Raw genomic sequence first — 18714 nt, forward strand, 5'->3', positions numbered from 1 at the left:
CTTTTTTGTTGATTTGGTAGTTTCTTCTTCTTCTCCTCGCCGTCAAGATGCAGTAACACTATTTTTTTCTCGTCAACTTATTGTCATTTTCGTATGGATGGGTAATTCTATGGTTCACAACGATTTACTCTTTGGTTTTGGGTGTTCTTTTCGTTACAATTGTTAATGATTTGATTGCAAGATTTGTTTCTTTTTGGGGTTGTAAAACCCTAAATTTTAGTTAGTGACTAAAATATAAGTTTTGAAAGTTTAGTGGCTAAAATATAAACTTTAAAAAGTTTAGGGACCAAAAGTGTAATTTTAAAAGGTTATATATTTTAGCCAGTAAATGAACAATTTGGTGTAAAACAAGAATTTTCGTGGTAATCAGATTTTTGGTGCGAGATTTGTGTTAAAAGTGATAAAGTTCGGTATAGAAATCAGATAATCGGATCGAACTGGAATTTCACAAAAAATTGAAGGATGATAGATAAGTGTTGGAGATATTATTTTCGTATTTTATAACATAGAAATTTAGCACATATCAGTGTACTTTTTCGGTTTGGGCAGAACAATGGAAATTTTAAAATGCAATTTTCAAAAATTTCATGGCCAAAGTGAAAGTCAAAACCAAGTTTGTTCAACTTTGACTATGAAATATTTTAATTAAATATATTGTAATGGCAATTGGTAAATATCAAGTTTCATTAATGGTATTTTGGGGATTTCTTAATAATTGAATTTTAAATTCAATTATATTAGTTGAATGCCAAGTGTATTAGTTGTTAAAAACTAGAATAAATTGAATAATCAAGAAAATTGACATATTTTCAGCCATTTTTCAAGCATAGGCTGAATGCACCATTGTTCTAAGGTAAGAAATTTTATTTTTTTATTTTTGAAGCCATACACTTGATTTTTGGATTAAGCTATTAGATAGAGAATTAATCTACATGAAATTCTCTATCATTTGGTATAAATATTATTGGGTGAAGATGCTTGTGTGTTGAGATTGAGAATTAGAGTTTATGGATTTTGAAGATTTGATGGAAGTTTATTATGTTTTTGGTGTTGGATATTAATTCTAAAGAATGTATGATTATTAAAGTGATGTGTAAAGACTTGTAGTTGATTTGGCCATGTTAGGGTTTTAAGGAAAGATTGAATTTTGATGTAATTTGATGTTGTGATGATTAGAATAGCATGAATTTGATTCAAATAAGTTGAATTCATGCTTGAAATTGAACAAAAAGTCCACCCTATCAAGTATGAAGCATTCAACCATAGGAAGAAATTAGGGGGGAAATTATTGGAAAATTTCTTATGATCTAGAATTGATATTAGAAGTGTTTTATGTGATTTGAAGATAAATTTGGAAGCTTAATTTAGTAAAAGGGCTAATATACAAGTTTTGAGAATTGTGATTATTGCAAGAATGTGAAGTTTGGGGTGTTCAATGTTAATTTTAATATTGAAATGCTGGAATTTTAAGTTAGAAAGTTGATTGGAATCAAATTACAAGTTTGGTAAAGTTGAGGGTGGAATTCGAAAAGTCTTAATATTATAGGGACTTGATTGCAGGTTTATTAAATGTAGAAGTATCATTTGAGTGCGTAATGATCGATGACGACTTGCAATAAGTCAACCTCATATTATTAGTATGATTTATAATTTTTTAATTATGGATTATTTACATAATATTTTCATCAAGATTTATGAATGATTTAGGGTATGAATTGCTCAAGTGCTATTTTTATGTTGACACACATTTTCAACGTTATTATTTTTAAGATGTTGAAATATTAAATGATTATATTATGGTCTAAAAGTTCATTGTATGTTGCATTGAGAGTCGTATGTATATTTGACATGCCATTAAGTTGAGTTCATTCAAGTTAAGTTATGATACCTTTATGTACATTATGATTCGCACCTTTGGTGCTCATGTCATGTTATGATTGCACATGGAGTGCATACTATGATCGGTTATGATTGGCACCGTGATGTGCTTAGTGTGCACTTTATGTTCTACTCACGTACATTATATTCTCTTATATATACATTGGGTTTTGAAAATTAATTATGAAAATTACGAATACGTTAAGTTGGTAGAAATATGATATGATTATTAGTCTGATATTGTTTATCATGAATATTTATTAGATCATGAAATAAGTTGAGTTTCAGGTTATGAGGAAGAAATCTGCTTAGATAAGTCGGTTTGAAAGTTTAATACTTAATTTAAATTAGTTTTAACGTTTTATTTTAATTGTGATATTTTTATGTTTTACGTCACCTTAGCTTATTACTGTCTCACTAAGTTATTCTTAGTGCGTAATGATTTTCATGCATAGGTTCATATATAGGTATGGACGTGCAGTGAAGAACCTTCCGAGCATCTTTTTAGAGATCATCCATTATCAGTGTCAGTAAGGCCTTTTTGCTGTTATTTTTGACTAACAGTGGCATGTATATTTATGTTACTAGTATGCTTTATCAGTTTTATTTTAAATGGTCTGTAATAGTAAATTAAGACCACTTTATTTTTATTAGATTAGTTATATCCGTATTTATGAATGAATAATTTACCAAGTTTAAAATAATTTAAAAAAAGCAGTGTTTAGTCAATATTATATAATTTATAAAACAACACTAAAATGCCTAATCTCCACCTGAAAAAAGATTTGTTTTTCAATGTTTAAATATTAATTTATTATTTTATGTGATTAAGAAAATAATTTGAAGTTAAAATAAGAATGCTTTAAAACAAAACAAAATTTTAAACATTAATGTTAAGTGAATGTTTGTCAAATTAATATGGTTTTTTTAACTCGTATTTCGAGACGTATACGAGTGTTACAGTAGCTTTTTGAGACGAGTCAAAAATGGGTTTAAAAAGGCTCACCGGCTTGATTTAAATGAAATGGGCGGTAAGAGACGCCGTGAGTTAGCTTCTTGGATTATGGTATTTTGGAGAAATTAAGAATCACTACTCGTTTTTCAAGCTTTTTGTCAGGTTAAAGATCATGCCTTTTTCTGTCATGTCTCTTTGGACTAGCGGTTTCGAGAAGGAGATTTATGGGTTTCTGTTTACATGGTTCTTGGTGGATACTTTAGTTTCATTTGCTTTCTCATTAGCTCCTTGGATTGCCATTGAAGATCCGAGAAGAACGGGGAGGGAAATTATTAGAGACGGATGTTACTTGTTGTCAACAATGTTGAGCCAAGCTATACAAATCAAGTGTTATGAAGCTATCTTAGGTGGATCTTTCGCTACTCGGGTTTTGACTTTTATAGGAGGGCAGCTTTTCGCTAATGTTGTTCTGGCAGTTTTGGAGGTGTATTTCATGGTTGCTTGGTTGATATTCTACTTTGTGGTGTGGTGTGGTGTAGGGAAGCTAATGCAGAGGGTAGAAGGTATGGCAAGAGGGAATTGGAGGTTGTGATTGATGGACCTAGATGATACTCAAGTTCGAAAAATTGAAGTTACTTTTGCCGATAGAATTCTGATTGTAACAGAGGATATCGACAACTATCTCAAACAAGTTGATAGTGGTGCAATACTGTCATTGTTTGGTGTAAGAACCTGCCAATGCATTGCATGTACTTTTTATCTTGAGGCAATACATTACTTCTGTATATTTTCCCGGAAATTGTGGTTGTGTGTATATTCTGTTGCAACCAATTGTTCCTTGCTGGTATCAATGAGAACGGTAATGGATTTTTTTTTCTGGAAAAATGTTTGAACATAGCCGAGGCATGTTGCTGTTGCACCCATTGTTGCAGTGAATGGATCTAGAAAGAAGAAGAAGAAGCTACCACGTCAACAAAAAAAAAAGGTTAACGGAGGGTTAATTGTCAAGTTAGCAAAAACTAACGGAATATAACGGTATGGACAGTAATGGAAACGAATTAAAAGTTAGATGATTGTATTACAAGTTTCAAAAGTTGATTGACCAAAATGTAAGCGCCCTAAAAGTACAAGGACTATTTTCTATTCTTTACCCTAGTTTTAAAATACAATAGTTCACATTAATAGAATACTACATATTTAGTATATAAACTAGTAGTTTTGATTCATTTTAATATTTAAACTTTCATTTTTTTTAAATTATTCATAACGTTTAGTTTTTATTTCATTTTAGTATCCGCCGTTAAAAACTTAATGCATTTAATACTTAAATTATTAGTTTTGGCCCATTTTAGTACCTAAATTTTCAATTCTTTTCAAGCCTTTAACGTTAAATTTTGAATGAGTTATTGAAACGAAGAAAAAAAAAACTAAATTTTAGAAATGATTTTAAAAAAATTAAAAATATAAATACTAAAACAGATTAAAAATGATAATTTAAATATTAAATGAGTAATTTATCCTAATAATAATAATAAACCGAAATGAAAGATTTTCAGAGTACCATTTTTCTCCTTATATGATTGTGTTAACAACCTGCCATACGTGAAAGATGATGTAAGTGACAATGTGATTTTATCGAAATATCACTCGTACAAGTAATAATTATATGATAGACACATTTACTTTTGATATTAGGGATTTAACACCTTTTTTGACCATTTGCGCCTTTGCGAAGTTTTGTCCGAACTGAAGCCACGTAAGGGAAGACATGAATCGTCATCCACGCCTTAGTTGAACATCTGACATATACGAAAGGCACGGATCATGAAACGCACCTTTTATAGGTCCACATCATCCCTAAAATCATTTTTAAAAATATATGCTTTAATTTTTTTTAAAAAAACTATAGAGACTAACATCGTAATTTAATATATATATATATAGTTTCATAAATTGAAGAGCTTAATGGGGTTAACTTATATAGGCTTATTAGAGTGTTTAAATTATGTTTCTTGATAATGTGAGATAAAAGCTAAAAAGTGTATTTATTGATAATGTGTTTAGGTTATGTTTTCATGAGTTATCTTTAATCGTTTTCATTACATTTTTATTTCAATTATATACATATAAATGTAATAAGAAGTTGATAAATTATTATTTGTTTAATTTTTAAGTTACCTTATATCAACTCAAAAAATAACTGATTAATTACTTAGTATTACATCATGTTACTACTATATCATCAACGTTTGAAGTAAGTTTGATTATATATAAATTTTGGGAATATTATACAAAATTTTGGGATTAAAAATACACATAAATTATTATAAATATTGTACTAAATCAATAAATTAAGATGCGAGATAAATAATTTAAGACTTGCATAAAATAACATCTTGAGGAGAATATTTTATCGTATAATGTATCTATTAAGATTCAACAAAATTTTATGTTATAAGAAATAAAACGCATGAATCAACAATAATTCTCGACATAAACGCTTAACAAATTCAAAGTTATAGATAAAATAAGTAAGAAATTAAATGTACTCATTTTTAGTGTGTTTAGAATGATTGAAAAAGTTGATATTTATAATATATGTTTAGGCTTAGAATAGGTGAGGGTGTTCAGAGAAATTAAGGTTAATGAATCTTTGGGATTTTAACAAATCTTATAGAAACATAGCCACTTCACACTGATGACTTCAAAAGGATTAGGGTTTTAACAAATGTTCTTACGATGTCAATAATTTATGAATAATATTGCTACTTAAATCTAGAAAATCTATAAATAAATTAGAAAATGACTTCAAACTTACATCAAATATCTTATTTACGCTTATACATAATCATTATTAATATAGGATCATATTTAGACATTTAGACATGATCTAATACTAAGTAATTAATCAATTATTTTTTCACTTTTATTTTTTGGGTTGATATAAGGTAACTTAAAAATTAAACAAATAATAATTTATCAAATTCTTATTACATTTATATGTATATAATTGAAATAAAAATGTAATGAAAACGATCGAAGGTAACTCATGGAAACATAACCTAAACACATTGTCAAGAAATGCACATTTTAACTTTTATCTCACATTATCAAGAAATATAACCTAAACACTCTAATATGTCTATATATGTTAACCTCAGTAAGCTCTTCAACTCATGGAACTAATATGTATTAAATTACGATGTTAGTCTATTTAATTTTATTTTTTTAATTTTTTAAAGTATATATTTTAAAATGCTTTTAGGGATGATGTGGAGCTATGGAAGACACGTTTCATGATTCGACCCTTTCGTATATATCAAAAGTCAGATAAGGCGCGGATGACAATCTGCACCTTCCTTTACGTGGTGCTAGCTCTGACAAAACCTCACGAAGGTAAGGATGACGATCTGCGCCTTGTCATAAAGGTGCTAGATCGGTAATATTAGAAGAAAGGGTGGTTGACACGTAATTATTACCCAGTAATATTTGGTAAAATCACCAAGTGACAAGTGGTGACGGATAAGTAGATTCCAGAAATTACTTTCCTACCCTCTCAGCTGCTATTGTAGGTCCTTGTACGATAGAAATTTTATCAAATTATATTTAAAAATGTATCTAATAAGCTAGAGTATATATGTTTTCTTTTTCATGTAGTACCTGTTTTTTTGGTTAAAAATATACCTAAACTTCAAGCATCGTTTGACCAAAGCAAATTTTAGGCAGTTTAGCTCAAATTTTGAAAAACAAAAGTTTCTTCGCTTCGAAACTTTTGTGTTATAATTTTTTTACAACGTTTTAAGTTATTTAGAATTTTCATTAGTTATAAATAAAAAAAAATATGCGTTCAAATTCATATCTTATATATATTATAATAACAATGTTAATCGAAATAAGATTTAATTTATATCTTTATATTGTATTTATTTAATAAAAAGTAATTAGTGTAAATAATATTTTATCAAATGAGAAATTTTGATGACGCTTCGCAATTTTATATTTTTCTAATAATTAATATAAGTTAATGAATATGTAATTATAACTCAATAAGTAATTTTGTGTTATATTTATTACCTAAGTAATTATTGTACATAACGTTTCATCATATTTATGAATGTGAATAACATAATTTTAATAATGTGATTCTTAACGTATCTTTTTATTAGTTTAAGATTTTAATAAATATCTAATAAAACATTAAAATATTACAATTTAAAATATTTATGATTATAATAAAGATCATTTAATAAATTTAATGAGATTACTATATAATTAATACTATTATTTTTTATATTTAAAACACATAATTTAAACGTATGTTATCCATGCATGAGTAAAGACACTATATTCTTTGCATTTTTATAAAATAGTATGAAATTATTTTATTTTAATTGTGTCATTGATAAAGAGATGTTTTCCCTGATCTAAAAACATTTATTTCTATGCACCATTGTTACAACTGACAACAAAATATTTTGGAGAGAACATCTTGTTGCATACCATGTAATAGATATTAATTAACACTGGGATTATATTTTCATGTATCGATCTTTACAAGTTTGAAATGATTTATTCAGGTAACCAAAGAGAAAAAGATATTTTGATAGAAAGTAGTTAGTTTTATTAAAAATAGAAAATACAATGAAGATTTACAAGTATAATGTAAACGTAAAATAAAATTATATTTATGATATTTTCCTATAATCATTGATACAAAAACTAGCCACCTAGATCACACATGGACTAAATAAGGAAAATGTTAAAAACCTAACTAAAAAGCTCGAACAAAATAAATATACGAACAAATTTGATCGCATCGGAAAGTAAACCACAAAAGGAGATGAAACTACTGATAGATCACCGACAAATCGCAAATCAAAGTCAATCGACGTGAAAAAACTATCTACGAACGTAAAACACGTATCCAAATTAATCCGAGGGTCCAAAGCAGGGAAGATCATCATGTTAATAAATAAACGGCATCTTGATCAGTCATGGCGAAGTCAAATCCAACTCTGAAAAAAAAAAGATAAACGAAAATAACGGAAAAAACGTAAACTACCAAAAGACGGATAAAAACGTGTCACAAAAGTTGAGATAAAATGTATCATAAAAACATAGAACATGTCACAAAAACAATTATTCTTATTAAAAAATTAAAAAATAAATAAAAAAAGATAACTGACGGGCTATAACTAGTATAAAAATCGGTGTCACTGTCAGTTAAATAAAATTAAAGAAAAAAAAATAAATTAATTAATAAAATTGATACAAATTAATAAATAAAAAAAAGAGAAGAGAAGGAAAAAGCCGTTAAGGTTTAGAAGTAGAGTAATTTGAAATAAGGAAAAAAAGATTTTGTTTAACCTAAAATTCGATCAAATTATTAATATAAAGATCTTCATTTTACTTGATGTATATACTTTTTTTATTAAATAAAGTAGACCTAATTTAATAATTACTAAGAAGAGCTAAGGGTAAAAGTGTCAAATAAAACTAAAGAAATCTAGGTAAGTCCCGAACTCCGAAAGAATCCGGAAGGATAGTGATGTAATTACGCATAAAATATTAATTCAGGATCGGATTCATAGATAAAAGAGAATGACTAAACAGAAAAAGAGTAGGAAAAACCCTTTCCAAAACAAGGGTTTGTTTTTCATCTCTAGCGTCTTCACACACACAGTTTCTCCTCTTCTTGGCGCTCCCGCAGAAGAGAGAAGAAAAGAAACTTACTTTCATCTCCCTTACTCTCTAATTATCAAATCTCTTTTTTTCTCTTTCAGATTCAGCGTTTACGTATCGCTGGGTTCTTTGTTTTTTTATTGGGCGGCCGGAAATTGAATCTCACGTGAGAAAAGATCGAGTCATGCAGCAGGGTGATCAGACGGTGTTGAACTTAAGACCTGGTGGTGGTCGAGGGAGCAGACTCCTTGGTTCTTCATCATCATCCTCTTCCTCTTTATCCTTTGGTTCCATTTCTTCTGATCTTCCCCTTTTTCGTCCGCATGGCGGTGCTACTCCTTCGTTTTCCATTAAGGTTATATATTTTTATTATTTTTGAAAAATATTCTCAGTATTCTTGAATCTAGACTTATCGATTTGGATTTATTATAGCTGTTTTATTGTTGAACTTAAGATCAGTTTTCTTTCAAAATGTTAGTGTTGCGGCTGTTTGATAATTTGGTGGGAGATTTGATTTTATCAATGTTATTGTTGATTGCATGAAATTTTTAAGATATCTTATATTGTTGAGAGGTTATAACTTCATCCTTTGTGTTCTTTAGTGGCATACTTGTTATTTTCTCAAATTACGTTATTATTTATGAATGAAAGAATTCGCAATTTTTTATAGTTATATATTTTTAACATCCTCCTATTGATATACAATAGATTATACAAGTAACTGTATGCTTTTTTTGGGTAATAAGTAACAAGGTTGTTAATTGCTTTACTGTTGTAGGCTGGAAACTCACTATTTGAGGGTCGTGAGCGTGTTCGGTACACTAGGGACCAGCTGATACAGCTTATGGAGGTAAGTGCACGACCTTATTCACCTTATTTCTAAAATCCAAATTGAAAAGAACAATTAGACCTTTTATTTGCATGCAAGTTATTCAATGTGTTAGCATTCTGTTTCAATCATATTGAGTTGGCTAGACAAATACGTTCTTCAGCATTTTCCTAATTAGTTTCAGTTCTGCTGGGTTGAAATCTAATGGCACTTTGGTTTTTCTTGATAGAATTTCTAATTATGCTGTTTTCCATAATGCAATCACTTTAGGCTGTAGAAGTTTCTGATGAGATTCTTAAAATCAAACGAGAAATTGAAGTGGAACTCTTTGGTGAAGATCAGAACTGGAGTCGTGGAGAAAGCAATGTAAGCTCTAAGTGCACTTTTGCTTTTCAATAGTCTTATTTTGGTAGCAAATAACCTTCTTGATAAAGTTCCTGTATTTCCAAATCTTACTGCCAAGGAATCATTCTTTGATAACACTTGTATATTTTCTTAACTTTTGCTAGCTGCCGAATCAGATTCAGACTCGTTACTCTGAACCTGACAATCGTGATTGGCGTAATCGTTCAGAACAGTTTCCTTCAACTGGAGAGGAGAGGTCTTGGGAATCACTTCGGGATAGAGAATCGGGGAACCGATATGAATCTAATCGTCAAGATCAACTCAACTCTCAGTTCTCAAGGGCTCAAGTCTCTTCTAACCAAGGAGTAATTCTTTTCAAATGAGACCCTCTTTGTCTATATAAGATTTCCTTTGTCTTCATCTTCTTATTGTTTGTCTTGACTCTTGACTGCTTGCTACTTTTTTGTGGAGTTGTTGGGTGGGTATTCAAGGCACTTTGTGATGGGTTTCACAGTCAATTTAACTTTCTATAGGTGAATTTACATTGGACGTTAGTGCTGGCATTGGCAGTTGTGCTCCACTTAACAGCTTGACCTTTATGTATTTAGGTCTATCAGAAAACAACGGTTCAATCAGTTCTCAAGTTATTTTAAAAATGGTTTATGTATAATAATTAGATGGGTCAACAGACTTGGTAACTATGCATTTAGGATTTTCTTTTATTCTGTTTATTAACTCATCTGCTCATTTTCATTGCATTATTTTCAATTTTCCCAAAGTGATAGCATTCTAGGAACTATGCCACTTATGGTCTCTTCATATTAGCTTCTTTGTATTCATTCTGTTATTGTAAGAACCATGTTTACCCCTCTAGCAATCTGTCTGTAATTCAAATTTGGCATTAAGATTCTGTTTCCTTTGTTGAACCAGGGAGGACCAGCTCCAGCGTTGGTTAGGGCGGAGTTGCCATGGTCAGTGAGAAGGGGAGCTCTTTCCGAGAAAGAGCATGTTCTAAAGACTGTGAAAGGGTAAATATATTAAATATATTTCTTGCATCTTGCAAGTCATTGATTTCTGTGAAGATAAACCATAAAAGGAGGTTTCTTGCATTACATATTTATCTCTGATTCCTATTGATAAACCATAAAGTAGACCTTGCTTTCATTTATCTTATTATTCACTGTTCTAGTTTTAAATTTAACACAATGGCAACCTAATAGTATTTGTAGCAAACACACATTGTAGTGTGTTATATTACTGAAACAAGGCATTTCCATGAATGTCGTTGGAATCTGCTATGGTCTAGTTGAGTTCTTGAATTCCAAGTTCAATAGTGTTCAGAGTGGCTGGTGTTAGAACTTTTAATTTTTGTTGCTGCTGAACTTGGGATGCTTTCATTCTGACAAAATTTGACAATAGTGTCAAATGCATTTTTTTTCATAAAGAGTCAAATGCAAATGTACCTTATGAATTATGATTACTACAGTTCATGCTGCCACGTCTTCCATTAAAAAAAACTTACAAGCTTGCTTAAGTGGTTTTGATTTTGTTGAGTTTAATCCTTCATCTGCAACTAATTCATAATTTTAGCAATGAATTACTGCTATTTCTGAATGGCTGTGTTATATGTGCAGAATACTGAACAAATTGACTCCTGAGAAGTATGATCTTCTGAAGGGTCAACTACTTAATTCTGGTGTCACATCTGCCGATATCTTGAAGGTTATTGTTTTTTTCATCTCTGTTCTTTTTTGTTACATATGTTTGTATACTCTATTTGTGTAAATGTATTACTGATGATATCTCCCTCTCTTTATAGGGTGTTATTTCTCTGATTTTTGATAAGGCTGTACTGGAGCCCACTTTTTGTCCTATGTATGCTCTTTTGTGTTCTGATCTTAACAATAAGCTCCCTTCATTCCCATCCGATGAACCTGGTGGAAAAGAGATCACATTTAAGCGAGTCCTCTTGAATAACTGTCAGGAGGCATTTGAGGGGGCTGACAGGCTTAGGCAAGAAGTGGGGCAGATGATTACCCCTGAACAAGAGATGGAGCGTAGAGATAAAGAAAGGATAGTCAAGCTTCGGACTCTTGGAAATATTCGTTTAATTGGTGAGCTTCTGAAGCAGAAAATGGTACCTGAGAAGATTGTGCATCACATTGTACAGGTTGTTGATGATACTTCTTTTCTCATGGTTTTATGAATCGGACTTGGTTTTTAGTAATTTACTAATATATGTGTGTGTGTATTTTGGTTATTATGATGAACAGAAGCTCTTGGGTCCTGATACTAAAGTTTGTCCTTCTGAGGAGAATGTTGAAGCCATTTGTCAGTTTTTCATCATTATTGGCAAACAGCTTGATGAGAGTCCAAAATCACGGCGCATAAATGATTCCTACATCAACAGAATGAAGGAATTGACTACAAATCCTCAGCTTGCACCAAGATTGAGATTTATGGTTCGTGATGTCCTTGATCTACGTGCAAACAACTGGGTTCCCAGACGTGAGGAGGTAATTTATGAAGAGCATCAATATTTTTGTTTTGGATTTGATAGACGGTTGACATGCCCATTTTGATGGGTTTTGATCTCTTTTTTGTATTGATTTTTGTAGGTGAAAGCCAAAACAATTACAGAAATCCATTCGGAGGCTGAAAAAAATCTTGGGCTGCGCCCAGGTGCTACTGCAAGTATGAGGAATAGTCGTGTTGTTTCTGTTGGTCCAGTGAGTCCTGGTCCTGGGGGTATGATGCCTGGAATGCCAGGAACTAGGAGGATGCCTGGTATGCCTGGAATGGACGATGGTAATTGGGAGGTTCCCAAAACCCGCTCCATGCCAAGGGGCAATGGAATTGGTACACAGCCTGGAGGGCGTGTCCCGTCAGCATCAACCAATAAGTCGACACCTATGAATCCAAGGCTGTTACCTCAAGGTAGCAGTGGTTTGATGAGTGGTAGGACAAGTGCCCTGTTGCAGGGTAGTTCTACCCCTCCTGCTAGGCCATCCAACTTAAATTTAGGAGTTGAGCCTGTTGCACAACCTTCTCTTTCTACCAAACCTGCTCCAGTGACTGCTGTGTCCCCACCACCAACTCATGCTGCCAGACTTAACCCAGATGATCTTCTGAGAAAAACACGGGCACTGTTGGCGGAATATTTCAGCATTAGGTTGCTGGATGAAGCATTGCAGTGCGTGGAGGAACTAAAGTCTCCAGCATACCACCCTGAAGTCGTTAAAGAAGCGATCTCCATTGCCTTGGAGAAAAGCCCGCCTTGTGTAGAACCAGTTTCAAAGCTTCTGGAGTACTTGTTTACAAAGAAAGTTCTCACAGCTAGAGACATTGGGACTGGATGCCTTCTCTATGGTGCTTTGTTGGATGATGTTGGCATCGACTTACCAAAAGCACCAAATAATTTTGGAGAAATAATCGGGAAACTTGTTTTTGTCTGGGGGTTTAGATTTCAAGGTAGTGAAGGAAATCCTCAAGAAAATGGAAGATGACTTCTACCAGAAAGCTGTGTTCGATGCAACAATGAGAATCGTTAGCTCAGATCCTTGGGGGAAAGCGCTGTTGGATGCACAGGCGACCGAGGTTGAGGCCTGTAAGAATCTATTCTAGATTTTACACTCTCTTTTTAGTTACTATCCATCCATCCGTGCACAAGGCCTAGTGCTTTCTATTACCACTTAAATATATCGTCCTCCACTGAAGTTTCCCCCTTGGAGTAATTTTGATTGATATAGTGCATCTTCCTGCCAATGACAGGTAATTTTTTATCGAGTCATATTTTTTCTCCGGGTTCATAGAGGTGTTTTATTGAGGGAAAGAAAAAACAAACATAAATGCCATGTATTTTGCCCTTTGGCTAATACATGAAGTTCCTTAAAGGGGATCTAGTTTTGTATTTTATATTTTTTTGACCGAGCTATTTATTTAGTTTATTGTTGAACTTTGTCCCATAAATCTCAGTTTTTATGTTTGTTCCCTCTAATCAAAGTGAAAACCCATTAAAACTATGGAGTGGTAGGCAGTTAAAACGACCTGCATTATATATATATATATATGCATGAAAGTTAGAGTTTGGATCTATAACAATTTCTTGCATTTTATTGTGTGGTGTGTGCCCGTTTTAGTTACTGGTTTGGTCTTTTTATTTACAAGGGTACTGAGACTGGAGAGGGTGAGGGGGTACTTAGCAAATGATTCCGATTCTGAATTCAATATTAATATTTGTGGTCGATGTTAAGGGAAAAAAAGATGTGCCATATATCTCTTGATATCATCAATAACAGACAATAAGAGCAGTATTAATTGTGAATTTTACTTCTCTCCCCCTAAACTTTGGAATCAATTCCACCCTTTTCATACCTAATTTATTAGAGTTAAAACAGAAATTTATCTGTCATTTCAATTAATCATAATTATCCGAACTGAAATCTAATGTAATATGAACATTTTTTTTGTCAAACCCAGGGTCATTGGTGAGAATCAAGCATTACAGTTAAGATAGAGAAATTTAACAGGGGATCGTATGCCCATCGAGCTATTGACCCTTGTGGTACACGCCACCCAATCTGCAGTTTGATTCCCTTTTCCAAACATGAGAAAAACCTTCAAGGGAACTATAAAAGAGATGGAATGATAATTAAAAAGAATCAAAAGAGATAAAAAGGAATGTTTTAAATCTCAACCGCACATTAAGAAAATGTAAAACACTTGTTTTACACTGAAATGCAAGTCCCCTACATGGGGTAATATATGTATGTGCATGATTTGAGAATCTGCTATACTTTGCTTCGCCTTGTTATGTAGACTGGATCGAGTGGCTCTTGGAGCGTCGCTATGCTCTATAATAATAGCACTAAATTGGCGCTAATATCACTGCAAATATATATATATATATATATAAAGTGCAAAGCTAGCTATGGAGATGGAGCCAAAATAGAGTTCTAAAATTCTAGTAATAAATGGATTCCTTTGCCCTGTTTCGCGTACAAATCGATATTAAAGAACACAGCAATTTACTGAAATCTCCAGCGGAGCAGCTTCAGAATCGCTGAGCGGAATTTGGAAGAACAAAAACCTAACATCGGCATCTTCCCTTCCACTCTACCCTACCTACCAAATCAAAGCAGACCTACTATTTTAATATTTAATATACTTTCCTTTTCTGAGTGCTGATTTTCTAATATAAGAGAAGGGAAAGAGGAAAAAGGAAACCCTTGCCTGCGAGAATCGGATTCACTCACCTACCTACCATTCCTTTTGTTTTAGTATTTCCCCCTTCCATTTTAAGGGTTGTTAAAATTTCATCCATCTGTTGTTTCTATCGCTTCTTTTCTTTGGATTCTTCGCAAGTTTTCGTTTTTTCTTACACCCTCTTCTTGAAAATGGGGTTTTACGTTCCTGTTTGTTCAAAATCGATTACTTACTTCACAATCGCCCTCAGTTTTCTTGAAGCAATGGAAAAACGGATTGAATAGCCTTAGAACAAAGGCGTTTTATTTTTTCTAGCAATTTTCTCTGTTTTTATTTTTAATTTTGCTATTTTTCAATTATGAGCAAGAAAGGAATGGCGTTGTTTGATGATAAGAGATATGGGTTTTTCTCCATATGTGATTTGGGGTCTCAATGGAGCCTCGAACCGAATAGCTCTTATCCAGGCGGCTTATTTGCAAGCGTTGGTCAAATGGGAATGGGATTTGGCGTTTCGCCCAACTCTCCAAATCCCCCTGACAATGGTGGGACCAAACCTCCATTTTCCGATTTGTTTGCCAAGTATTTACCGGTCCGGGTTGTAGGATGGCTGGAAGATGAAGCAGCGTCGAAAAAGAAGAAGAAAAAGAAAGGTGGCCTAAAACTGAAAATCAAGGTTTCCGATCCTTCATTAAGAAGGTTAATAAGCGGTGGCATCGCCGGGGCTGTTTCAAGGACTTGCGTTGCGCCACTAGAGACAATAAGGACGCATTTGATGGTTGGGAGCAGTGGGAATTCTACAAATGAGGTGTTCCATAATATATTGCAGACTGATGGGTGGAAAGGCTTATTTAGGGGTAATCTTGTTAATGTGATTCGAGTTGCACCTAGCAAGGCCATTGAGGTAATGAATCCCTGAATTGCAAATGTTATTTTATGAATGCTATCCAGTTTGTTTGTTTTTTCATTTTGTGGTACTGGATATTGCTCTGCTGGTTGCTTGGCTTTGAGTTTTCTGATGCCCTTTATGCACTATAAAGTAATATTGGTTCATTTAAATGATAGTGTTTTCGTGTTTTAGCTTATGTTTCTCGATGTCAACCTTTCCCATGTTTGTTATTGGTTCAAATTCTCATATAGTTTAGGTATTTTCTTTGTAGTTTCTATTGATTATCTAATTTCGCACCCACTGGAATTTCTTGTTTTATTTAGTGTTTGTCTAATTGAATTGGTTTCTTTATTATTTCATGTTAACAATACTAACTGTTCAAGCCAAAGTGTAGATTGTTACCTTAACTAGATCAAAGTGAGTGGTTGTTTTCTGATCGGTTGAATAATTACTTTGGATAAGCAATTTGATAAAAATAGTGGTAAATATACAGGCGCCGGTCACTATGGTATTTCGTGAATCCCTTGAAGGGTCTTTCGGTGCTAACTATTCTTGGATGACACTACTATGAAACAGTAAATAAAATGGCTAGAAAGTTTTTTCGTTCTGTTCTATTTTCTGGACATGTCATATATATGGTGGTTGAATATCATCAATTGAATATGTAATTGACTAAGAATAGTCTTCTTTATGGTTCTATTATTCCTAAAAGAACTTCCATCATAATGAACACACTATGCTTTCTGCTCCATCCGAAATTGACTAAGAATAGTCTTCTTTATGGTTCTATTATTCCTAAAAGAACTTCCATCATAATGAACACACTATGCTTTCTGCTCCATCCGAAGCCAAATAATTCTCACTGAATGATGTTTCCATGTCACATTGTCTGTTGCTGTTGTTTCTTTTGTTATTTTTTGCATCTTCTTATTCTTTTCATCACAAGATTGAGTATAAATATAAAATATCTCGTAAACATCTACTTGCTGACACTTTCTTCTATCTGGTTAAATATCATCAACTGAATATGCAATTGGTTTAGGTTTAAAATATAATAATATGTAATTGACTAAGGAGATATGTGAAACCATTGAAAATGTAATTATTTTAGCATGTAGGTCGATCATGTTGGGCTGTTGGCGTAAATTCTACTCTCAAACATCTGTTATATTGTTATTGTTGATTATTAAATCTTCTTTTTGTACGACTAGGTTGTAAACAAGCCTTTTGATGCATTTTTCTTATTCTGCAACAGTGTTCTTTTTTGCTCTTATGTTCTCAATGATTAAACTTTGAAACATACGACAGAAGTGGACAAGAAAAGTATGGGCATTGTTTTTCATAGATCACTTGAGCCTTGCTGCCATGAGTTCTATGCTTTTTACTACTTGGTCATCTTTGGTTGTGGTTGTTTACTTCAATTCCTCGACTAAATAAGGTAGAAACCATGAATCATAGGTTTTAAGCAAGCTTTTCCAAGTGTGAATGTGAACCTACGCTTTTCTTCATATTACTATCCACATTGGTGTTTGGTTGTTGGCTTGTTGCTAAGAATAGTTTTGCAAGTTCTATCCCTGTAGGTATCAAATGAATGCTAGTACCTTGTGTTCTTCACTAAAAATAAAAGCAATAAATTATCGCAGTAATTTAGAATGAATTTTTTCTCCCATTTTAAACTGATGGACCAACAAGCTGCATCTTTCTGATATTATGATTATATGCACTATTTATATTGAAACATATTAGTGCTGTTTAGTCAAAAGAGAGTTGCAGTTATTCCTGACAGGTTCTTATCCATTTCCCATGTACTGCAGCTATTTGCTTTCGATACGGTGAATAAGCTGTTGTCACCCAAACCTGGGGAAGAATCAAAGATTCCAATTCCTGCCTCGTTAGTTGCCGGGGCCTGTGCTGGAGTCAGCTCAACTTTGGTGACCTATCCTCTTGAGTTGGTCAAGACTCGAATAACCATTGAGGTAATCTCGATCTAGAACTTGCAATTCACAAAGTAAAAGTGTGTTCACTTAAGTACCTTTTAATTTTGCAGAAGGACATGTATGATGGTATACTTGATGCTTTCTTAAAAATACTACGAAAGGAGGGCCCTGCTGAACTTTACCGTGGCCTTGCTCCTAGTCTCATTGGAGTAATTCCGTATGCTGCCACTAATTATTTTGCATATGATACCTTACGGAGATTATACCGTAAAATTTCTAAAGAGGAGAAAATTGGGAACATCGAAACACTTTTAATTGGATCACTAGCTGGGGCCATTTCAAGTAGTGCTACGTTCCCGCTGGAGGTGGCTCGTAAGCACATGCAGGTTGGAACTCTAAGTGGAAGACAGGTATACAAGAATGTGGTGCATGCACTCTCAAGCATTCTCGAACAAGAAGGGATTCATGGTCTGTATAAAGGTCTGGGTCCGAGTTGCATGAAGTTGGTACCTGCAGCTGGAATTTCTTTCATGTGTTATGAAGCATGCAAACGGGTACTGGTTGACAAAGATGACGACAACTCATAGAGTTTCTGGTCAAGATAGAACAACAATAACTCATCTTTTGGAACACAACAATGAGACGACATATTGTTTTAGGTTCATCTTTTTTTTTTTTAAAGATTTTTCTCCTGCCGAATTATTTTTGTTGAGGGATTAGTTCAGGTTGCGCATTTGCAAGGGAAGAAATAATGATGCAAGTCAAATTAGTTGGCATACTGTTTTCTTTGGCCTTGAGATGAGACAGATAACTTTATGTTTTATGAACGGAAAAAAACTTGAGTAATGTTTTAGCAACTTGTTTAAGTGGGTTACACTTTTTGATCCATTTTATTATTCCTCGAGTGATTTAACATGTTTCCAGTGTATAGAAAGTGTTATGCAAGAAAAAAAATAGAAGCAAATCAAGCAAGGGATAGATCGAGAGGAACTGACAG

The 18714-nt window shown here is 32.9% G+C and overlaps 1 protein-coding gene and 2 pseudogenes across 1 annotated transcript; all 3 read left to right on the forward strand.

The window, feature by feature from the left end:
* Positions 1–68: 68 nt before the first annotated feature.
* Positions 69–3442, forward strand: LOC120132311 (annotated as a pseudogene).
* Positions 3443–8478: 5036 nt separating this feature from the next.
* LOC120132318 lies at positions 8479–13572 on the forward strand (annotated as a pseudogene).
* A 1031-nt stretch (positions 13573–14603) lies between these two features.
* LOC120132298 (adenine nucleotide transporter BT1, chloroplastic/mitochondrial-like) lies at positions 14604–18604 on the forward strand. The gene is made up of 3 exons (XM_039149084.1): positions 14604–15795; positions 17595–17756; positions 17828–18604. The coding sequence occupies exons 1-3, from the start codon at positions 15253–15255 to the stop codon at positions 18302–18304; spliced, it is 1182 nt and encodes a 393-aa protein (XP_039005015.1). The 5' UTR covers positions 14604–15252; the 3' UTR covers positions 18305–18604.
* Positions 18605–18714: the final 110 nt, after the last annotated feature.

Source organism: Hibiscus syriacus, unplaced genomic scaffold, assembly GCF_006381635.1.
Source record: "Hibiscus syriacus cultivar Baekdansim isolate YM2019G1 unplaced genomic scaffold, ASM638163v2 tig00110560_pilon, whole genome shotgun sequence".
In the NCBI taxonomy this organism is placed as follows: domain Eukaryota; kingdom Viridiplantae; phylum Streptophyta; class Magnoliopsida; order Malvales; family Malvaceae; genus Hibiscus; species Hibiscus syriacus.